At 63.0% G+C, this 21,892-nt stretch overlaps 3 protein-coding genes across 4 annotated transcripts; 2 read left to right on the top strand and 1 right to left on the bottom strand.

The window, feature by feature from the left end:
• Positions 1-2,757: 2,757 nt before the first annotated feature.
• Positions 2,758-4,641, bottom strand: YDJC (YdjC chitooligosaccharide deacetylase homolog). 2 transcript variants are annotated; one of them, XM_019978095.2, is made up of 5 exons: positions 4,404-4,641; positions 4,155-4,314; positions 3,863-3,962; positions 3,605-3,782; positions 2,758-3,407 (listed from the first exon to the last, which is right to left on the bottom strand). In XM_019978095.2, exons 1-5 carry the CDS (start codon positions 4,565-4,567, stop codon positions 3,038-3,040), a joined length of 972 nt encoding a protein of 323 aa, XP_019833654.2. In that variant the 5' UTR covers positions 4,568-4,641; the 3' UTR covers positions 2,758-3,037. The 2 variants fall into 2 exon arrangements, with proteins under 2 accessions (XP_019833654.2, XP_019833655.2); XM_019978096.2 differs by having other exon boundaries at positions 2,758-3,174.
• On the top strand, positions 4,629-11,515 carry CCDC116 (coiled-coil domain containing 116). The gene is made up of 5 exons (XM_070769976.1): positions 4,629-7,052; positions 7,303-7,444; positions 8,107-8,664; positions 8,785-9,375; positions 10,523-11,515. The coding sequence occupies exons 2-5, from the start codon at positions 7,373-7,375 to the stop codon at positions 11,342-11,344; spliced, it is 2,043 nt and encodes a 680-aa protein (XP_070626077.1). The 5' UTR covers positions 4,629-7,052; positions 7,303-7,372; the 3' UTR covers positions 11,345-11,515.
• Positions 11,516-14,241: 2,726 nt separating this feature from the next.
• SDF2L1 (stromal cell derived factor 2 like 1) lies at positions 14,242-16,166 on the top strand. The gene is made up of 3 exons (XM_019978046.2): positions 14,242-14,479; positions 14,771-14,967; positions 15,754-16,166. Exons 1-3 carry the CDS (start codon positions 14,293-14,295, stop codon positions 16,033-16,035), a joined length of 666 nt encoding a protein of 221 aa, XP_019833605.2. The 5' UTR covers positions 14,242-14,292; the 3' UTR covers positions 16,036-16,166.
• Positions 16,167-21,892: the final 5,726 nt, after the last annotated feature.

The following is a 21,892-nucleotide window of genomic DNA, read 5'->3' as shown; positions in this document are numbered from 1 at the left end:
AGTCTTCGGGGCTCGTTGCCCGTGAAACAGCTCGGCTTTACCCAGTGGAGGCGGGGCGGTGGTGGGGGCGGCCCGCGGCCTGACCGCAGCTTCGGTAGCCCCAGGTACGCGCAAACAGGCCTGGGGCCCCGTGCGCCCCACGCCCACCTTAGCAGAAAGGCGATGAGGGACTTGATTTCACTCACATGCAGATTTGTTAATAAAATGCCAAATTCTGTCAGAAGCGCTCCAGATCAGCCGCGGTTTGTTCTCCTCGCCGCTCTGAGCCCAGAATTATTGCCATTCCTGGAAACCCGCCCACCGCTTCGTGCTTCCACCAGCGCAGCTCAGCCGCCTGTCTCCCCTGCCCCCGGGTCTGCTCGCCAGCCGCCGGGAGAGCGCCCGCGTGCTGCACGCGGCGGCCCCTCCCCTCGGGGGTTCACACTCTGCTTCGCCCCGCCCCTCCCAGAGTGGGCTGGCGGCCTGCCCGGCCCGGCTTCACCGGCTTCACCGGCGGCGCGCGCTGAGCCCTCGGGCAGGTGTGGAGCAGCTCACCGGTTAGCCTTGCTCCTCCGACCCGACAGCCGGTCCCCCGAGCAGGGGAGAGCTGCCAGGCCCGCCTCCGAGCGAGCGCCCTGGCCCCCCCGCCCCTCCCCACGGCGGGCACGAGCCTCCCGAGCCGCTGCGATCTGCTCTGCTGCCCTGAATAAAAGTGCTCTGGGACACGGTCTGCTCGTGTGGGTTTGTCTCTTCCTTTCTGGGGGTAGGGCTGCATGGGTCTCCAGGAGAGAGGTGCAGACACTTTCTGGCCAGGCCCCGGACAGCAGAAGGGACATCCGGGGCGTCAGGGGAGGAGGGGACACTGACCTCTGGACGTGCGTCACCTCAGCCACACTTAACAGAGAAGCAGACTGCGGGCCTGAGTAGGGTGCCTCCTGGAAGGAGGCTGGGGAGCTGGTGAGGGTGTGCACAGGGAGGGGCCAGGCCAGTTCCCTGAATTCCTGCCCCGCAGCCCTGGGACTGCAGCCTTCGGGCTGGCTCAGCAGCAGGCCTGCTGGGGCCCTGACAGAGTTCTCCACTGGGGCCCCTGCCCTGGGGTCTGACACCAGCTGAGACCCCGACAGCTCAGCCTGCAGGTGGCAGGGGGAACTTCCGGGGCGTCGTTTCAGCAGGAGGTGAGGCGGCCGGCGCCTTCCCTTGATCATCAGTGGGGAGCCCCGACTCGGGGCCACCCCGGGCCCCGTCACCCTGCTTTCACAGAGGGGCCCGGCCAGGGGCCCCCACGACCAGTCACAGCCCCTCCCCGAAGCCTGAGACCCCCTCCGCTCCCTGCCCTCAGCGGCCCCCAGTCTCATCTTCCTCACTCTCAATACGCTTCACCTGTGTCTGCTCGGCCTGGCGTCTGGCCCCTCCTGCTCCCTGGGCTCTTCTGCCCAGGCCCCTGGACTTGGTGGGCTCCTGTCTGCACAGGGAGGCCCGCGTCCTGCTCCCGCTGTCCTCCCCAGCAGCACGTCTGTGCGGCACCCTGCTGGGCATCCCTGAGCCTCAGTTGCTCCCACCATCTGCAGCGGCTCCTCCCCGCCCACTCCCCCACCCCGCCAGGAGCGCAGCTGAGTGAAGCCCAGTCCTCACACAGCGCAGTGCCGGCAGGCTCTGTGTGGGAAACGCCGTCTTCCTGTGTGCCTGGCCGGCGGGTGCTGTGAGCCACGCCACGGAGCTTTGTCCTCCCACTCCCATGGCAGCCCGAGTCCCACGCCTGTCCCACTGTGTGTAGAGACCGTGGGCTCCTTGCAGGCTGTGTCCCAGCCGCCCCGTGCCTGGTGGACCGTGGGTAACGGCGAATCCCTCGTCTGAGCCGTCCTGAGCACAGCAGCTTGGACACGAGCAATACCCGCCGTGGGATCAGACCCACCCTCCGCCTCCTCATCCCAGTCGCCGGGGGCCTCTGCTCCTCTCGCTCTGGCTCCCTGGTGACAGTAGCCTCTCCTGCAGACCCTCCAGCTCCCGTCACCCACACTCTGTCCTGGGCCAAGGGCTACACAGCCAGCTCCTCTCAGAGCAGCAGACCCCCTCCCCCTCCAGGGAGCAGACACAGACCCCGGTGGGTGGGGCAGGATGAGAGGGAGAAAAGGGCCCACAGCTGGAGAAGTCAAGTTCCAAGGAAGATGGGGAGGAGCTGGAACCAGAAAGGGGCTGAAGCCACCAGTCGGGATGAGCCCTGCCCTCACGTGGTCAGTGCAGCGGGCTCTTCTGGCCCTGGTGGCTGCCTGACCCAGGCTAAGGCCCAGCGCGTGTTGAGTCAGTGAGCAGGCAGCCTCACAGCTGCGCCCCCTTCTCTGGGTCTGCAAAATGGGGGCACCGGCGCTGTGACGTGACACTCCATGGGACGAGGACCACGCGGGGCTCCGCCTGCTTCCGGCACCACCCTTGACCCAGGCCCTGGGAGCCCCACCCACAGGGCATCCACGCGACATGAGGGACCCCACGTGCACAGACAACCATTCCTCCTGGGCAAACGTAAAACACTCCTGCAGGCTTGCAGGACCTTCTCAGGCCCGCCCCCTGGGGCGGCAAAGGACTGCTGACTTAGGCCTCCCCCAGAACTGTAGCCTGCGAGAGATTCTGCCAACCCCCACTACCTCTCCCCAAAGAAGAGGATGAAGAGAGCCGAGGCACGGGCAGAGCCAAGGTGGACCACATTGCTGACCGCTCCTGGGAGAGTGACCTCAGGGGCCCAGAGTGGCGTGCTCTTGTGTGTGGGAAGGTTCCTGGGCCTAGTTCACGGGAAACATGCTACTTTATTAACACAGCCACCTCTGCTCCGAGTGCCTACACAAGGATGATGCCAGTGGTGTGATGGCCCCCACGCCTGGTAGGGCCCAGGCCTAGAGGTCACGGCTGCCCCCCACAGCCAGAGCGTTTGCAGAAGCTTGGCCACACCCCGCGCCATGAGGACCTGGGCCCAGAGGTGACAGTGTCCCAGCCCAGAAACACGGGCTCTGGGGCCGGGTTTCCTTCCCGCGTGCCAAGGACATGAACGCTCAGCTGTCTGCCAGGGTCACGGTGGGGAGGGCTCCACAAAGGGTTCCCGAGCGGCTCTGCTGGCGGCCCCCTCTCCGGGCCTCTTGCCGTCTAGGTCTTCCAGGGTGCAGAGCTGCACACCGTCCCGGGCAAGCTGAGCCCGCAGTGCGGGCGCTGTGAGGACACGCAGCTCATGCAGGCGATCCAAAGAGCAGGAGAAGGCGTCGGGGCCCTCCCCGCAGCCCCCAAGAGGAGGCACGCTCGGGTAGCCAGGGTGTGCCATCAGCTCGGCTGTCACTGCCTGGCCAGTGGGCACACCTTCCAGGGCCCGAGCCAGCGCCTCCAGCACTCGGTGCGCGGACATATTCCGGCCGCAGGTGCTCAGGCCCACGAAGACGTCGGTCCACCTGTGGGTGCCAGGGCAGCAGCAGCAGGACCAAAGGGTCTTGGTGGCCAGGGCTAGGCCAGGGACCCCTGGCAACTGGGGTGTGGGCAACGCGGGAGGAGGCCTGACCCCCGTCGAGATTAAGAAATGGGGAGGGGGGCACAGCCAGCCAGACGCACAGGGGTGGAGGGGGTTGCGCCAGGGGGCTGGGGGCCTTACCGAAGGCCATGGTGGACAAAGGGACCGATGGCGGCGCGGGCGTCTTGCTCCACGGCGCCGGCAAAGGCGCGCGCTGGGGCCTCCAGCCAGGCGCAGCCGTCCACCCCGCGCTCCAGCGGCAGCCTAGTGAAGCGCACTCCGCAGGCCTGCAGGGCCTCGGCAAACACCCGGCACACGCCTGCGGGCGGGCCGGGCGGAGTCAGGGCGAGGCACGTCCCGCACACTCCCACCCCGGCGTGGGAGCCCCGCCCCGCGCACCTGGGAGCACGTGCACGTGCTGATGGCCGTCCACGTGAGTAGGGTCCCTGCCCAGTAACTCCCGGAAGCGGCTCAGCTGGGCCTCCAGCTCTTCTCGCACCTGGAGGGCGAAGGTGAGTTATCTAGCGCGCGTCCGGGAGCAGCTCCCCATGGGACCCCGTCCCCGCGCTCCGCTGCGATCGTCCCTGCGTCTGAACCAGGGAGGCATCCGGCGCTCCAGTCCAGCCCGTAATGGTCCAGGGCACCCTCGCGGCGCAGCCCTGAGCGTCTTCCTGCAGCCGCACCTGCGCACCTGGGGCAAGATCACTTCTCCAGCCGCCACCGCCCGCCGGAATCCCATCTTGCCGAGGAAGAAGCCCTCGGAGCCGATCAGCGAAGAGGCGCCGTGGCGGGCCGGGCCCACGGGGCGGCCCTCGGACAGGTTGGCGTGGAGGCCCGTGGGGATCTGGTGCCTGCGGGCGGAGCGCGAGCGGGCAGCATCGGCGGCGCGGACGGCGGTCCCCGAGCCCGCCCCGGACCGTGCAGGAGGGCCGCCACTCACCTGCGGGCCAGTTCAGCCGCGCTCTCGGCGGCCGAACCGTTGACCAGCAGGGACACGCTGGTGACAGCCCCGGCCAGGAAGGCTTCCACAATGCCCTCGTCGCGCCGCGGGCAGTAGCCAAAGTCGTCTGCCGTGACCACCAGCCGCACGCGAAGCCGGGCCATGGGGCCTCCGTCCGCAGGACGCGCGAGGGTTCGAGCGCGCGAGCGGACGGTCCAGGCCCCGCCCCCGACGTCGCCCGAGGCCCCGCCCCGACGCACGCGCCCGCGCTCGGCCTTTGTTCTCGCCGCCTGCCGGTCCCGGGGGTCCCTGCAAGCCTGGTGCCCCGCCCCACCCCGAGCGCGGGACTTGCAGCGACTGCAAAAATGTCTCATATGTAAAACGGAAAAATCAAACCTGGGGGAAAAAAAAAAACCAACCCTCTTACCCTCCCCCAAGGTCACCACTGTTCACTTTCTGGGTCATGTCTCCTGGTATTTTTTTTTTCCTCTAATAAATACACCCAAGCTTTCTGCTCTTCCACCCCAAAGTATTTTGGTTTGTTGTTTGAGGAGACAATGATCACATCAGTGGCATTCCATCGTCGTAGTTTCTTTTCTTTTCTTTTTTTTGATACTATGAACTTTTTCATGTCTTTATTAGCTAACTATTTCTTTTACAAATTGCTTATTTGTCTTTTGTTGATTTTTTGAAACGAGGCTTTTTCTTGACTTGTAAAAGCTCTGAACAAAGAGAAAGCCTGTACCAATGGTTTTATTTGAGAAGGCATCCGTCCCAGCTTCCATCTCTTGAGCCCTGTGTCAGGACACAACTTTACGTTTTCGTGACCTCCTTTTTTTCCTCTGTGATCCAGAAAAACTTTCCTTACCAATGACTTTACAGTCACCATGGTTGACAGCCAGCGTTTTCATTTGGCGAGACTGGGAAGTGCAGTACCTGAGTCCAGCCCGTGAGGTGGGTGACGTCATTCCTGCGTTACAGATGAGGGCACTGCGGCTCAGAGAGGGCTAGTGTGTTGGCCTGTGTGACTCTGCGGGCATCAGTGGAGCTGGGACTGCCCTCCGGAGCGCTGGCCTGCCTCTGGTCGGCTCTGGTCCTCTGCGCCCTGCTTGCCCTCGGGGCGGAAAGGGCAGAGCTGAGCTGGAGAATAACAGTTAACACCCACCTCTGTGGGGGCGCAGTAAGAACTGGAGGCCTTAAAGAGTCGTCCTTCACCAGGCCCTCGGCATAAGGATGATCGTATTCAATTTTGTTCAGTCGCTCAGTTGTGTCCGATACTTTGTGACCCCATGGACTGCAGCTCACCAGGCTTCCCTGTGCTTTACCATCTCCCAGAGTTTGCTCAAATTCATATCCATTGAGTCGGTGATGCTTGTCTAACCAGCTCATCCTCTGCCGCCCCTTTCTTTCACCCTCAACTATCAGGCTCTTTTTCAGTGAGTCAGCTTTTCCTATCAGGTGGCCAAAGAGTTTCAGCTTCAGCATCAGTCCTTCCAGCGAATATTCAAGGTTGATTTCCTTTTAGGATGAACTGTTTTGATCTCCTTGCAGTCCAAGGGACTCTCAGGAGTCTTCTCTGTCACCACAATTTGAAAGCATCAATTCTTCGGTGTTCAGCCTTCTTTATGGTCCATTTCTCACATCTGTACATGACTACTGGAAAACCATAGCTTTGACTAGACGGACCTTTGTCAACAAAGTGTTCAATAGTGATGACTAGATTGTGGGACTTCAATCATCCTTCTCCACTGGGAAGCTGGTCCTGGAAAGTCTAGAGGCCCCTGAGGTACTCGATTGGAAGGATGAAATTCACATTTATTGAGCACCTACTGATATTAGAAAGATCATAGAATAGGGGTGAGAACCACAATTCCTAACTCCAGGGAGCATGAACTGATAGTCCATTAACCACATGGTGTGGCAAAGTGTGGGATGGGGTTTGTGGTCATTTGGTTGGGGGGACGAGCCTTCTGGGAAGGCTTCTCCTAGGAGGTGACACCTGGATGGATTGCATTAGGAAGAGCCTTGGGGCAGACAGGTAGGAGAGAGAGAGGAGGGCAAGATTTACAGGTTTTATAAGAGTGCCAGTGTTGTAGGAAGATTAACTTCATCTCCAAACCCGTGTGAAAAGTCACTCAGCTCCACTTACGGAGACGGAGCAGGCGACTAGAGGGGTTGAGTTGCCCCCGCGGGAAACCCCGGAGCTGGGAGTTGATGCTGATCTGTGATTTAAGAGGCGGGATTCCTTCCAGTCCGCCAGGGACAGAAGCTGGGATGTCCACACTGGGCGAGTGGAGGACAGTCTGCGAGCAGGAGCCCAGGACAACTCAGGGACCAGAGAGAAGCCGAGGAAGGTGCTTGTGTCACCGGGGGGGCAGGCGGTGGCTTCGTCTCTCAGGCTCCCCCTCCAAGCCGGGTCTCCAGCGCCGACTAGGAATGTGGGCGGGCCAAAGCCGGAGCCTGAGGGAGGGGCCCCGCGGGCCCCGCCCCAACCATTGTGCCGCGGGAGCCGGCGAGCGAGCGGCGTGGCGCAGGCCAATCAGGACGCGGGATGCAAATGAAAAGGCCCCCGGGCGGCCCCGAGCTGCTCGGACGCCCTGCGGAGGGCTCGGACCGCAGCGGAGCGCGAGCCCAGGGGTCACCGGCTTGGTGAGTGGGTTGCCGGGGGCCCGGGTCGGACGCCGGGGCCAGGAGGACGGAGGGCGGGCGCAACCGGGCTAAGAGATGACTCTGGACACGGACGTGGCTGAGACGCGCAGGAGCTCCGAGCAGAGGACCTGCCGGACCTGTGAAGGACGCGGGGTGCAGAAAGCCGGGGACCAGCGGTCCACGGACTGACGGGGACACCGACCCATGGAGGGCGGGGGGCACACTCATGCCATATCCCCGCCCGGCGCAGACAGGAATCCGCGGTTTCACCGCGCAACCGAAGAGAGAGGAGGAGGCCAGCGGGCCCGGCCATCGGCACCATGGCCAGCTGCCGCCACCATTCGGGCTACCTGGCGGACGATGAGGCCGGCCACCCTACCTACGTGGCCCGGGTAAGTGGGGAACCCACCGTGTTCCCCAGTAGCCCACAGCCCCCCCGCTCCCCCCGCCCCCGTTTCTCATCCCCCACGGATGTCCTCTCTGGGCCGCATAGTGACCTGTTGTCTTCAGCACTCCGCCGCCGCCCTGCTGGGTCCTGGTCACCTCTGTCAGTCTCTTTCCCTGTGCCCCCCCCCCCGACCCCCAGGGGCCTGGGAGGACCCCAGAGTGAGAACAGAGTCTCCTGAGGGCCTCTGGCTGGAGATGCAGCAGCCGCTATGGGGCGCACAGGGCTCAGGACCGCAGGTGGTCTGAGGAGACCGGCAGTGGGGCAGTGCCGAGAGGTTTTGTGGTTGCCCAGTCATGCCCTGGGTGAGGGCACAAGCGGGCTTTCAGACTGCCCAGCCACATCTTGTGTATGTGAAGCGTACACGTCAGGGAAGCTTCAGGGCCACCCTGAACGGACCCCCATTCTGCAAGAGAGGGACCTCAAGAGAGGGCATCGTGCCTGAAGCTGGCAGAGCCAGGGTCCAGAGCCTGAGCTGCCTGGCTCCAAAACCCCGTTCATTTTACTGCCCAGTCCCCACCCAGCTCCTGGTGCCCTAGGAGGACCCCCGGGAACACCTTCCCCCGCCATGGGGCATCCTTGCCCACCCTGACATGCCTGTCTGCTCAGGTGCAGCCACCTAAGAAGTCTCTGTTCTCGGAAATGGGCCACGCCTCCAAGCCGGGCCACAGGCCACACCCGCCTTCCTCGCATGACCCCTCTGGCAGTTCAGGCCGCTGCAGAAACCGTCAGGGCCCTCGACCCTTTAGGAGCTTCCTGGATTTCCTTGTCGAGGGTCAGGTGCTGGAAAGCCTGCAGACGGTGGTGGAGGAGGCAACGGAGCGCATGGCCACCGTGAAGACCGAGGCGGGAGTGCCGCTGGTGGAGGTGCAGGACCCCGTGGAGGTGCCGAGGGGCGGGCGCCGGGCGCGGGCCCGGCCCAGCCTCAGCACCCTCCGCCGGCACCGCGCCCGGCCCGGCCTCTGCGTGGGGCGCCCCAACAATTACCCCTCCCGCTCTAGCTCCATGTCCGACTCCCGCAGCAGCTGCACAGCCGCCGACTGGCCGGGCTGCCACAGCCGGGACAGCAACCTGGGCTCCCAGGGCCTGGGCCGACTGCCACCCGTGACGGACCAACTCCTGCTGGAGAAGAGCCTCAAACGGCTGCTGCAGCTGGAGAACCGAGGGGTGAGGTCAGGGGCTGCGGACCCGGTGGGGGGGTGCGGGGCTGACCCCAGCCGGGAGCCCAGCACCAGGCCTTGCTTGGCCGCCCGCGGACATCTCTGAGGGTTCCCCTTCTCTCTGCAGAGAGGCCTGGGGCAGGCCTCCTCCCACGGGGACTCGCTGCTGTGGGACTCGCTGGACAGCCAGAGCAGCACCCAGTGGACCGTAGAGCAGCCCCTGTCGTGGTTCTCAGGCCCGCTGGGCTCGAGCTGGGACACGCACGAATCGTCAGAGCTTGGGCCCACGGAGCGCGAGCTGGGCTTCCTCAGGCGGCAGCTGAACAAGGAGATGAGATCCCTGCTGAGCCAGCCGGCGTCGTTTGAGCTGCCTGGCTACTCTACGCTCCGCGAGCCCCATCGGACGCTGGACTTCCTGGCCGAGCACCACCTCTTCCCCGCCCTGCAGAACGTGGTCAACCGGGCCGTAGAGAAGCTCAGCGGCGCCCGCCGCCGCGACGGCGGCCCGCTCTTCCCGTCGGAATGGGAGACCGCCCGGGAGTCCGACTCCAAGGTGGCCACGCCCACGGACGGGGAGGAGCTCTACGAGTCACCGCCCACCACGGCCTCCAGCCCCCGGACCGAGCAAAGGAAGAGCCAGCACAAGGGTCGCGCCAAGGCCAAGGAAGGTGGCTCTCCCGTGCCTAGCCCTCAAGTGGCCACCAGGTTCCGGCTTGAGGTGACAGACACTGAAGAGCCCAAGGTTTCTCCATCCCTCCCCAAGCAGGAGGGGCTGGACCGGGACCCCAGAGTACAGAAACCGTCCATTCCCGCCTCGGAGCCCCTGAGCTCGCGGGCCCAGCCCTGGCAGAGCCCGCACCTCGCCGCGCCCGCGCCCTGGGAGGTGGCGGAGGCGCCCTTCAGGCTGACCCGCGGCGCCCCCCGGGCCTTGGTTCCGCTGGCCTCTCCCCACCCCTCGTCTTCGAACCCCTTCTCGGCGCTGTCACCCCACCCCTCTGCGCTCAGGGGCCCCTCTCCATCTCGGGTCCTGCCGGAGCGGGAGGTGACCTCCTCCAGATTGGGGCCTGGGGTCTTGGGGCCAGGGCTGCAGTGGAAGGGGTCCTATCGCCACCGCTCCTAGCCACCACTACTGTTACTGAAAAAGGACCCAGGTTTCTTGCCAGGCCCTTGTGGGCACCACCTGAGCCGGGGGTGGGGTGGGGGGCTGTGAGCTAACGAGTGAGCCCAGAGTCTGGTCCTAGCCACTGCCACGTGTTGTCAAAGATGAATAAAGGCTATTTTTTATTCTGGGTATTTTTTTTTTTAAGGTTTGTACGTGAGTCTCGGAGGCCCTCCCAGAAGGGGAAGGTCCTGTCCCTTGCGGACAGCAGCCTGAGCCCAGAGTAGGGCCCTGTGTCTGAGGCCTACCCGCTGTGGTCCTGCCGCCCAGGGTGGGACTCTCCAAGCGAGTCTGCAGGCTGAGAGGGCGGTCCTCGGGCAGAGTGTGGAGAGAGGACGTGGGTGGCCTCACCCTGGCGGCTCCTCTGCGTGGCCCCCAGCCTGCTTTCACCCCATCGGGGTTCAGGCACGCTTCCCTCCTCTGAACCCCGGCCTGGGTGAGGGTCGTGCAGACCCCCTTTTGACTACATGGGGACTGAGGTCACTGGCCTGGCCCTGGGCCTGACTGACCAGGGTGGGTCGGCACATGGGACCCCAGCCCAGCTCTCCAATGGGCCAGTGGAGCCGACCTGGTGAGGCCACACCCAGTGTGGAGCGGGCGATGTGCCGTGTGGGTGCTGCGGAGGATGCTCTGGGTGGGAGGGAAGCCAGAGGGCAGGCAGGGTTGGATGACCTGTCTCCCTCACCCTCCCCCGACTCCTGCGCAGAGCCCCGGCTGCAAGTTCAGCAAGAAGAAGCCGCTGCCCTCCATCCTGTCCAGGTCCAGCAGCGTGTCCCAGCTCTCCAACCCTTGGCATGAGGAGCTCATCGACTACCTGAAGGATCAGGCCGTGTCCCTGCTCGTCCACAAGTACAGCTTTGAGAAGAGCCTCGCTGACCAGCTGGGCTTCATCTCCTTCCCGGTCACTGAGGTGCTCATGGACCTCTACCTGGGCTTCAAGAAGGTGAAGGGCTCACACGTCCGCCTGTCCTCCACGGTCGACTGGCACTGCCTGCTGCGCCAGCTGGAGGAGGCCGAGTCCAGCCAGCGCTCGTCCCGGCTGGTGTTCCAGGCCCCCGACCGACCGACCTCCCAGCACAGCACCCCCCGGCGAGGCATGGGGACCCCCGCCACGCCCTCCGAGGTCTCCACCAGGGGCCACAGGATCCGGGATAAGCCCACGGGGCCCTCCCGCCTCGACACGAGGCCCAAGGGCTCCCGGCCACACCCCCCACAGGAGCACTCCAGGCCCCCAGAGGCCAAGCGGATCCTGTCCCCCACCAAGGCCGGCGTGGCCTCCCATCCGTCCGAACAGACAGTGGACATGGAGGACCGGCAGAGCATGGAGGAGGAGGATGAAGAGGAGGAGGATGAAGAGGAGGAGGAGGAGGATGAAGAAGAGGAGGAGGAAGATGAACAGGAGGAGGACGAGGAGGAAGACTTCTTTGGAGATGAAGACCAGCCCCAGAGCTCCCAGGAGCCTCCAGGGGAGGCCACAATCAGCTCCCCCATGGCAGGCTCCGGGGCAGGCCCCAGTGACCCCTTGTGAGGCCCCATGCGGCCTCACCACACACTCCATGGCCCACTCCTCCTGCCACCACTGACCACTGCTGTTGCACCTGCCCTGCCCGAGCAGAGGTCAGAATGGCTGGTACCCACAAGGAGCTTCGCTGAGCCTCTCGTGGGAGCCAACAGGAAAAATAAAGCTTGTGTTGATGCAGCACGGTTTTCCTGTCAGAGATCTCAGATGTCCTTCCACACATCCACCTCTGCCCCCCACCCAGACCCTCCGGTGGGCTGAGCCCGGCCTCCTGGGAAGCTGCCAGTGCCCTGAGCCCTGTGACCTCCTTGGCTCTGCTCCTGGCTCTTCTCTGCCCCAGTCTGAATCTTCCTGGCTCTTCAAACCTCTTGAGAAAGAACAAAAGTGAAAGTCGCTCAGTCCTGTCCGACTCTTTGCGGCCCCATGAACTAAACAGTCCATGGGATGCTCCAGGCCAGAATACTGGAGTGGCCAGCTGTTCTCCTCTCCAGGCAACCTTCCCAACCCAGGGATTGAACCCAGGTCTCCCGCGTTGCGGGCAGATTCTTTACCAGCTGAGCCACCAGGGAAGCCTCTTAGGACTCATTGTCTCCACCCACACACTGCCCCTGGGATTATTGCTTCCCCTTCCAGAGAGGGGCGGCTCTGCTAGGACACACACGCCCTCTGCTGGTCGGTCAGGCTGTGGACTGGCTGCCCCTTCCGTAGGGGCCCTGGGCAGAACAGGACAGCTCTCTCTCTCGAAGGGTCTGTGGACTCGGCTGGTACCCTGGTTGGAGGGTCTCACGTCCAAGGCCCTCCCAGAGCTTCTGGCCATCCTGTATCCCCAGCTCAGCACCCTCCTCCCCTCTGCCTTCCTAGGGCTAACCTGGCATCCTCACCCTGACCCTGCCCCTGCAGCTCCAGGGACTCAGGGAGAGGCACGTTGGCTTCCCTGACTCTATCCCTGGGGTCTCTGCTGCTCTTGGATCAGCAGACAGCTCTTTATTCCAAGCAGCAGTTCTGGAGTCGATGTGCTTTTTTGGGGGGGGCATGGGATTTTAGCTCCCTGACCAGGGATCAAAGCCACACCCCCTGCAGAAGCAGCAGGAGTCATAACCACTGCACTGCCAGGGATGGCCTGCGCTGGTCTTTGGACACTGTCTTCACCTTGCGGGGAGATTACCTGCTGTGTCCTCACCGTCGTCTGGTCCCAACACAATGGGAAGCCGTTGGCAGCTTTCAGCAGGCACCTCGTGTGACCTGATTTATGCTTTTTAAGAAAAACCACTTTCTTGGGTGGAGAATGTCTTGGGAGGGGCCTCAGTAGCAGGGAAATCTCAGCGGTGTGGTAGATATCTGGAGGGGGACATGGGGTACGTTGGTTTAGGGTGCTGACGGGGACTCAGGAGACATGCCTTCCAAGCTGTTCGGAGTCAGAGCCATCAAGATGCGTTGGGGTAGATGGGAGGGGTGTGGTGAAGAGAGGAATCAAAGATGAGTCCCCAGTTTGGGGCTTGAAGAGCTTGTGAATTTGTGAACAGGGGTGGCATTACTCAAAATCAGAAGCCTAGGGTCGAAGCAGTGGGAAAGAGGCTGCAAGTTCTGGTCTGGTCATACTACATTTGAGATGTTTGTTGGTGTGTCTGGATTGCACTCTAGCCCCTCTGCCTGGGTTGGAGGCCCCTCCAAGACAGGGTCTACTAAATCCAGGGCAGACAGCATTTTAGACACTGAGTTGTTGAAAAGATCAAGGCACCTTGTCCTACATGGAATTCCAAATAAAGACAATGTTAAGCCTGAAAACTGGGACTTCCCTGGTGGCCCAGTGGTTACGACTCCACACTTCCACCGCAGGGGGCGTGGGTTTGATCCCTGGTCAGGCAACTAACAGCCCACACGCTGATCAGCACCGAGTCAGGGGGAATATGAAAACCGAAAACTAATCCATTGCTGTAATTTAAATGAATCTATCCTGGATTTTCTGAATTCTAAATTCTGGATGTCTGGATGATTTAATCAAACACAGACTTTTTTTTTTTTTTTTCTCCCTGCTTTGCTGGTGCCCCAAGTGCTGAGCAGTCAGCTGCTTCCTGGGCTGGGCTGAACTGAAGGGCCTAGAAGTCAAGGTAAGAATATTCCACGAATGAATAAATAAACAGCCATGTAAGTTTCCCGCCTTACAGGACTGAGCAGACAGCTCTCTGAGAAGGCAGTGAGTCCCCAGCCTGGGACACACAGTCACCCAGGCTTGGTTCGCAGTCATTTGGTCTCCCAGGGCTCCGGGTTCCCAAGGCAGCTCAGGGTTTTCTGATGACTGCTAGCCTCTATATCACAGCTCCCTGCTGCCCTCTGCTGCCCAGTGGCCTAGTGACCATGAGATTCTGCCCAGGAAGGGCCCAGGGAATTCAGAACCTCCAGGGTCCAGGGACACTAAATGTGACCCAATGTCAGGGGGCAGTGGTCGAGCGACTGGAGGATTAGGTCCAGGAACTGAAGGAGCATGTGTCCACTCGTGACCACATAATCTAGTAGTCGAGCAACCTCAAGCCCCTGCAGCTGTGGACCCGGGGTCCGAGGGGGACACCATCACTGAGGGCCAGGGGATCTGGGATCAAGGTGATCGGGTGAACTGGGTTACTGAGCCCGGCGGGCGCTAGAGCGGCGCCCTAGCCGGCAGCCGCCTGGCATCCAGCACTCCCGCGGCTGGGAGCCGCCTGGGCCTCCCCTGGATCCTCATTGGTCAGCCCTCGGAGGCGTGGACCAATCAAAACGTTCCTCGTGTCGCCAGGGCCCTCCCAGCCGCCGCTCGCCGAAGCTGGGGGCGGGTCTCTCCGGCGCGGACCCAATGGCAGCAGAGGCGGAGCGCCGTGCAGGCCGGCGATTGGCTGCTGCGGCGGGCCCTGTCAGAGTCCGGATTGGCCGGCGGCGGAGACGGAAGCGACCGCGGGCCGAGTCGCCGGACCCCGGCCGGGGCGATGTGGAGCGCGGGCAGCGGTCGAGCTGCGGGCCCGGCGCTGCTGGGTATACTGCTGGCCCTCTCGCTGTCGGGGGGCCGTGCCGCCAAGAGCGACGCGGGGCTCGTGACCTGCGGGTCGGTGCTGAAGCTGTTCAACACGCAGCACCGGGTGCGGCTGCACTCGCACGACATCAAATACGGATCCGGTGCGCGGGCCGGGGCCGGGGCCGCCCGACGGCGGGCTGGGCGCTGGGTCCCCGCGGGCCAGCGGGCTGGGGGTCCTCAGGGCAGGAGGCCGGAAGTTTCGAGGGCGCGGTCGGTACGCCGTTCGGAGCGGCGGACCTGGGAGTGCGACCAGAGGCGGGCGGGGGGCGGGGAGCGCCTTGGGGAGCCGTTGGGTCCCAGGGTCGAGGTCGTCGGGAAAGCGGAGGTTGTCCGGGGCGAGGGTCGGCGTTGCCACGTTGACGGCCACCCCGGGGATGGGGTGTCGTCCCCAGGCAGCGGCCAGCAGTCGGTGACCGGTGTGGAGGCGTCCGACGACGCCAACAGCTACTGGCGGATCCGCGGCGGCACGGAGGGCGAGTGTCCGCGCGGGTCCCCGGTGCGCTGCGGGCAAGCGGTGAGGCTGACGCACGTGCTCACCGGCAAGAACCTGCACACGCACCACTTCCCGTCGCCGCTGACCAACAACCAGGTGAGCGCCCCTGGCTTGTGAGCGCGGGGCCTGGGCACCTGCTCAGAGCCCCAGCTTTTCTCTGTGAAATGGGAGCGTCAAGTTACAAGCGTTTGCCCGGCGCCCACTCTGGGGACAGAGAGATGACCCCCACCGGCGCCTACCCCCTGGAGCCCTCAGCTCCGCAGGGACACAGCTGGAAGAGCCGTCTGGCTGGAGAGCTCCACTCCTGGGCGGGAGCTGGACCCAGGAGGGGGATCCACACAGCTGTTTCGGTAGAGAATGGGAAACTCCGCGGCGAGGAGGCACTCAGGCCGGCCCTGGAAGGATGAGGAGGAATCCAGGGAGGAGATGGGCGTCTTCCCAGGCCTGGGCAAGAGCCTGTGTGCGAGTTCATCAGAGCTGGGAGGGCGGTGGGGCTGGAACAGAGGGTGGTTGGGGGCTTATCCAAAGAAAAGGATGAGATAATAGAGCCTTGGCTGTCAGGCTGAGAGGCAGACATGATGCTGAGTGCAGGTCAGAGGGTTTAGGACAGAAGGAACTGGACGAGGAGGGAGGCGGGGAGGTCTTGACTCCTTGGGGGCCAGTGGTCGCCACCCAGGCAGGTGAGATGGGGTGTGCACGTGTTTGAAGAACCCGTGTTGGGGGGACTCGGGGCTGGGGGGGGGTGGTCCCAGTTGGCAGCTGTGGAAGCTGAGTCTCAGGGAGACGTACGGGGAAGTGAGTGCCACTGCCAGGCAGGTGCCCACAGGGGACTCAGGGCTCCCTTCGTCGCGACCGCTGTCCTCACCCCGTTTGCCCCCACAGGAGGTGAGCGCCTTTGGGGAGGACGGCGAGGGGGACGACCTGGACCTGTGGACCGTGCGCTGCTCAGGGCAGCACTGGGAGCGGGAGGCCGCCGTGCGCTTCCAGCACGTGGGCACCTCCGTGTTCCTGTCGGTCACTGGCGAGCAGTACGGGAGCCCAATCCGGGGGCAGCATGAGGTGCATGGCATGGCCAGTGCCAGCGCCCACAATAAGTGGAAGGCCATGGAAGGCATCTTCATCAAGCCCAGCCCAGAGGCCCCTGGGGGCCACGATGAGCTCTGAGTGCTGTGGACCAGGGGGTGGAGGGCAGCGGGGGGTGTTGTCTGCAGACGACTCTCGGGGGAGACTTTGGCTTTGTAGGGGTTCTCAAGTGCCTTTATGATTAAAGAATGTTGGTCTGTGGTCGCACTTAACCGTGAGCCTGGGGCTGACCCGAAGCTGCCAGCTGGTCCCACTCAGCATCTCTTCCTCAGTGTGAAAGCTCTGTCTCCAGCACAGCTGGTAGCTGAACCCGTCCAGACCTCTCTGATGCTCTTCTGTGCACTCTCAACACTTCCCAGGGCCATCACAGCCCCCTCCCCCCACCCTCAGATGGCCTGATATGCTCCAGCCCTCGAGCTCCATGAACCTTCCTGATAAGGGCTGGGGTCTCAGCAGATTGCAGGAGCCCTGCTCCCTACCAGTTGGGATGGGCACAAGCTGGCCAGTCCCTCATCCCTTGAAGGGCGTCCCTTCCTCCTGACACCCTTCCCCTGGCAGTTGCGACAGTCTGGACCCTTGCCTTTGACCAAGCACTGGGCCGGGACTCTGCCCATCTGGTGGAGATTCACATCGCAAGATTCGTCTCCGTGCAGATTGGCACCCCACATGCTCAGCTAGCCCCAAACCCTGGAAGCCCTAACAGAACTTCAAAAGATATTGCAAGGGAAGATAACCACAGAGGACTGCTGCTTGCAGACATCTGAGAAGGCTTCCTGGAAGAAGAGTCACACTTTGAGCTGTCAAAGGGTTGAAACTTGAAGGAACAATAAATCGGCTGGCCCTTGACAGAGGACGGTAATAGCAGTTTTGCTGGTGCGTGGGTGCCCTCTAGAGGTGATGGCAGAGATTACAAGCTGAAGGACTTGAGCTGCTGGGGTTAGAGGGTGCCACTTTCCGGCAGGAGAGGAAGAGCCCAAGGAGAGGCCAGGGGTGGCAACCAGTGGGAAGGGCCTTAGAGGAGAGTGAGCACCTGACTTCTGAGAAGTCAGTTGGCCTTAGGGCATGAGAGAAAAGCTCTAGCCAGTTGTGAAACCTGAGCGGAGGGAGGGTCATGATTACCCCCTTTACTCCCCTGTCCCTTCCCCCAGGAGGTCCTGCTCTGCTCCGACCTTTTGAGCATCCTTTACTACCCTCCACTTCTCTCCCACTGCTCACCTGACCTGAGACAGGCGTGCAGGCAGTTTGTTGGGAAGTGATCCCAGGAAACACTGGGGAAGGAGTGGGGCTGAGAGGAACCCGCAAGGCAGCCGGTAGAACATGCAAGTGGGGGGCACTTATCCAACCAGGGTACCTTCTCTCACTGGCTGAGGGCTGCGGGGTGCTGGGGGTGTCCCTCTGCAGCCCTTCCCACTTGCCCTGGATTCTGCAGCCAGAACGAAGCCCTCAGGCACTGGCGGTGAGCATCCTTTCCATAGAGGTGAGTGCTAACGGGGTGTGGGCGCCTGCAGTGTGGACCACACTGAAAGTCCCAGGGGCGGTCCTCTGGTCTATCCCTGGCCCCACTGGGCTGTGAGAGCCCACTTCTGCCTCTGTTACCGCCCTGCCACAACACACACACAAGTGAGGAGTGTTAGTTAATAGCGGACTCCAACAGTGCACGGGAAGAATCCCCGGGAAATCGAGGCTGAAGCTGTGAGAGCAGGTGAGGTGGCCGCAGGCGGAATGCAGGACAAGACCAAAAATTAAAAGCGCAGCAGCAGCCGATCTCTCGTTTATTGAAAACTAAGTGCCAGGCACTGGGTCAGCGATTTACACAGCGTCTCATCTGCTCCCAGCAACGAATCTATGAAGCACAGCACGTTCAATTATCGTCTTAATTTTTCAGAGGAGGTTTACTGATGTTGCTAAAGATGCAAACCCAGCTCTGTCTGCCTTCCGAAACATTTGCTCTCAGGCTCTGGACTGAGCGAATAAAAGAGGAGGGGGCCCAGATGCGCAGTAGCCTAAATACTACCCTCTCCAACACACACACGCTGCAGCTCTGTGAGGGCCGGCGGCGCTATGTCCATCCTCCCGGGTCATCAGTCCCCCGGGAAGCACTGAATGACTGCTTATCCAAGATCACGCAGGGACCCGAGTGGCGCCCCCTTCCCTGTGCCTTCCACGGATCCGCAAGGCTCCGGGGGAGGGGGCGGTGGTGGAGGTGGGCTCCAAGACCTTGTCCCGCACATAGCCCAGGCCCGCCCGGTGGTTTCAGACAGATCTCATTCGGTTCAAGTCCGGCGATGCGGTGGGGTTGAGCGGGGAGGGGGTTACCCCAGCCACGAAGCCCACCGCAGCCGAGCACGCCACCGGGGAGGCACCAGGAGCAATCCCAGTATGCCAGACGGGGCGGCCTGCAGCCGCGCCGGCGTTGGGTTGAGCGCGCGCGCGCGCGCGGGTCGGGACATTTTCCTCCGGTCACAGCCCCCTCCGCAGCGGGTCTGGCCGCGCGCCCGGCGCCCCCCACCGGGCTTCCAAGCGCCTCGCCCAGGCGGAGATGAAAACTCGCGGAGACTGGAGCTGCGAAAAGGCGGGCAAAGTTCCCTTTGATAAGTTATGAATGGGGAGGCAGTGTTCGCAGAACTCATTGTTAAAACCGCGGAGCCGAAGCCTCGGCCCGCGCGCGACCAATCAGGGCCCGCAGGCTATTTTGAAATCGCTCCGGCCCCAGCCAACGAGCGCGCGCGGGGAGGAGCCTTCGCCGGCGCCGGCCAATGGGCGCGGCGCTATGCTAAGGAGCCGGGGGCCGGGCCGCCGCCTGTCAGCGGGTTAAAGATGGAGCCGGCGGCCGGAGGGCGCCACGAGGTGCGGGGTGGTCTTGGGGGGCGGCTCGGGCGGACGGCCGCCCGGACCTCTCGCCGCCACCTCCCGAGACCTGCCGCGGCCCGGGGGGAGGAAGGGGCGTCCTCCGCGTGAGTAGCCGGGTCCGAGGTGGGGGCGCGGGACAGGGCGGCCCTCTCCCGCCGGAGGGGTTGGTGTGGAGGGGCGCAGCCCAACACCCCGGGCGGCCCCCTCCGAGCAGGGAACCACAGAGTGCCGGGGAGCCCCCTCGTCCCTCTTTTCTCTGGGCCGCCGGGCAGGGAGTCTCCCGGGACAGAATGAGGGGCCCAAGTTGGGGGCCAGGAGCCAGGGGCCTGGGACGGGGGCCTGAGTTGGCGGGGGCGCGCCGGCCCGGAGTTGAGGGGGGGGTCACCCTTCTTTTCTCCGAGGCTCGGGCCGGGCAAGGGCTCAGGGTCGTCAGGCTGTATCCACCCACCCCCGCCTCAGGCGCCAGTGGGTTTCTGACCGCACTGGAGCGCGGGCCCCTCTCCTTTGTGTGTGCGCCCTACCCACGGTCCGCTCCGCTCAGGTGCTGGAGCCGGCCCTCTGTCTGGGGTCGCATACCCACGGCTCTCCGGAGGGTACCGGGAAAGGTCTGGCTCCCCTGGGGGTCCTGAGAACTCCAGGGACGGCAGCCCCCCGGTGAGATCCCCTCCGCGCCCTGCTGTCTAGGAATGGGCCCCTAGCCCCACCCACTTGTGCTTGCTTCCCGCCCTGCGTGTATGGGGGGACGGTGGGAGTCCCTCCTGCTGGCCGCAGGTGCTCTGACGAGGTTGCACTACTGTGCTTTGAGGAGCAGTGCAATGATATTGTCAAAGCATCCGGGACCAGCCTTGGAGACCCCTTCCCCCACACTGCCACTTCCCTTCCCCAGGCCGGGCCCCCGGACCTGCACGCCCTCCCCTCCCCCCTGCCCAGCGAGCTCCCTTCTCCATGGAAACTTGAGATCCTGGCCAGGCCTGGGCCTCTGGGGTCAGAGGGCACCCTTCCCCCAGGCAGAGGCCCCGCCCCAGTGGGCCTGCATTCCGGGTCTCAGATCCAGGCCGACCACCGGGAGAGGCGCTGGCAGGCCTGCCTGACACTCTTTCCCTGTTGCACTACTGTGCGCCCCTGGCAAGCAGTGCAATGATGAAAGGGCATCGGTCAGGCCCCACCCACCACCCGCAGCGCCTGGGCAGGGAGTCTGGCCACCTCACTCCACTAACCAGCAAGGAGGTGCAGGCGGGGAGCTGGGCTGGCGGGCTGTCCATCGGAGGATCAGAACGGCAGAGCTGGGAGGTTCTCTCCCAACCTCTCCAGCTAGGTTGTGGCTGGACAGGGGGTGGGGCAGACTCGGAAAACCTATGGTTCGAAGAGGATCTTTGCAACCAACTCACAGGTAAGACTGGGGGCTCAAGGTTTGGTCAGGACCCTGTGGACAAAGAGGCCCACTGCTTTGCCTGGAGGGTTTGCCCGGGCCAGGCTCAGACCCAGCTTCACCTGCCTTGACTTCCTGGGGGTGCCCTGAGCCTGGCCCTCCTGGCACGCCTGGGGAGAATGTTCTCCTGGGTCCTCCGCAGGAGCAGTGCTAGCTGGGGTGGATGGTGGGCTCAGAAAATGGAGCCGTGTGTCCTCCACCCACGCCCACTTGTTCTCTTACAGGGATGTGTACTGCCCTGAGCCTGCAGGAGGGACGGTGAAGTGCCCAGCATCCCACCTGCACAGCTGCAATCGGGGGGACTGGAGCCGACCTGCCAAGGAGATTGGCCCCAGGCATGCCTGCAGGGCCCCCTCAGCATCAGGACCAGACACAAAGGATTTTCAAGTGCCCAGTGGCAGCCATTCAAGCCTGTCTCCTTGAGAGGGGGCCCATTCGTGTCTGAAGGGGCATTTGGGAGTACCCTTCATCAATGGCTGTGCCCAGAGGGACAAGGGTAGATGCCCTGGCACCCAGGGTAGGATGAGGGGCAATGACACATGCTTGTCTACCTCCTAGGCCTGACCCCTTGCTCCTATGCAGACTCTGTACCCCATGGCCAAACATGCCATGCAGCTGTTTCCTGCCTTTGCTGGGAACTCAAGGCTCTGCTCAAATGTCCCCTCCTAAGGAAAGCCTCGGAGAAGGCAATGGCACCCCACTCCAGTACTCTTGCCTGGAAAATCCCATGGACGGAGGAGCCTGGTGGGCTGCAGTCCGTGGGGTCGCTAAGAGTTGGACACGACTGAGCGACTTCATTTTCACTTTTCACTTTCATGCACTGGAGAAGGAAATGGCAACCCTCTCCAGTGTTCTTGCCTGGAGAATCCCAGGGACGGGGGAGCCTGGTGGGCTGCCATCCATGGGGTCACACGGAGTCGGACACGACTGAGGCGACTCAGCAGCAGCAGCAGCAAGGAGAGCCTTCCCCGGGCTCCAGGGCGCCCAGTGTTCCTCCTCACGGCCGGTTAGATCACATTTTCCACCTGTGGCTGAAGCCCTCTTTAGATTAGGAGCCCCTGAAAGCAGCAAACATTTCCTTTTGGCGGTGCTTGACACGGCATACTTTAAAAAATCCAAAGAAACATACAAAGCATGAAGTATTATAAGCATAAACATGAAGGGGATGTTAACAAGGGCCTCCCTGACTCTTAGAGGATGCTTGTCCTGGTTTTAAAAAAGCACATACTGCGTGTTTTAGAGTCAGGTCCGAAAGTCACAGGTGGTGGCCAGGCAACAGAATGGAGATTTGGAGGCAGCAGTATCTGAGTCTGCCTGCAGCCCTAGGCAAGATACACAGGCCAGACCTCTCCTTCCTTGCAGGAGGCAGGCCTCGAAGTGGGAGGAAGTGAAGGCCACCTCCTGTGTTGGGGATAGCTGGGGCTGGTGGTTTGGTGGTAGGAGGTGAAAAAAAGTCTCAAGATACAGGGGCTGACAGGAGGAGGTGTGGGGAGGGGCCAGGAACATGTGCTCCAGGGAGCACCACCGCCCCCCCTTAAGATACTGGAATGGATGGTGGTTGGTCCCTGGCCAGCAGGAGAGGGAAAGTGAGAAGCAGGTTTTGGAGAGGGTGGAGGGGGAAAGAAGCTGCCAGTTTCTGCTCTGCTGAGTGTGAGACAC

Source organism: Bos indicus, chromosome 17, assembly GCF_029378745.1.
Source record: "Bos indicus isolate NIAB-ARS_2022 breed Sahiwal x Tharparkar chromosome 17, NIAB-ARS_B.indTharparkar_mat_pri_1.0, whole genome shotgun sequence".
Taxonomy (NCBI): domain Eukaryota; kingdom Metazoa; phylum Chordata; class Mammalia; order Artiodactyla; family Bovidae; genus Bos; species Bos indicus.
This window is presented reverse-complemented; position numbering and strand designations above follow the sequence as displayed.

What these genes read in the sequence shown, in the direction of transcription:
- YDJC (XM_019978095.2), bottom strand. Translation starts at nt 4,567, where the DNA reads ATGGCCCGGCTTCGCGTGCGGCTGGTGGTCACGGCAGACGACTTTGGC. An exon ending in GCACGTGCACGTGCTCCCAG is followed by an intron (nt 3,783 to 3,862) that starts GTGCGCGGGGCG and finishes GCCCGCCCGCAG; the next exon opens with GCGTGTGCCGGGTGTTTGCC. An exon ending in TTTGTCCACCATGGCCTTCG is followed by an intron (nt 3,408 to 3,604) that starts GTAAGGCCCCCA and finishes TGGCACCCACAG; the next exon opens with GTGGACCGACGTCTTCGTGG.
- CCDC116 (XM_070769976.1), top strand. Translation starts at nt 7,373, where the DNA reads ATGGCCAGCTGCCGCCACCATTCGGGCTACCTGGCGGACGATGAGGCC. An exon ending in TGCAGCTGGAGAACCGAGGG is followed by an intron (nt 8,665 to 8,784) that starts GTGAGGTCAGGG and finishes TTCTCTCTGCAG; the next exon opens with AGAGGCCTGGGGCAGGCCTC. An exon ending in CCACCAGGTTCCGGCTTGAG is followed by an intron (nt 9,376 to 10,522) that starts GTGACAGACACT and finishes ACTCCTGCGCAG; the next exon opens with AGCCCCGGCTGCAAGTTCAG.
- SDF2L1 (XM_019978046.2), top strand. Translation starts at nt 14,293, where the DNA reads ATGTGGAGCGCGGGCAGCGGTCGAGCTGCGGGCCCGGCGCTGCTGGGT. An exon ending in CGACATCAAATACGGATCCG is followed by an intron (nt 14,480 to 14,770) that starts GTGCGCGGGCCG and finishes TGTCGTCCCCAG; the next exon opens with GCAGCGGCCAGCAGTCGGTG. An exon ending in CGCCGCTGACCAACAACCAG is followed by an intron (nt 14,968 to 15,753) that starts GTGAGCGCCCCT and finishes TTGCCCCCACAG; the next exon opens with GAGGTGAGCGCCTTTGGGGA.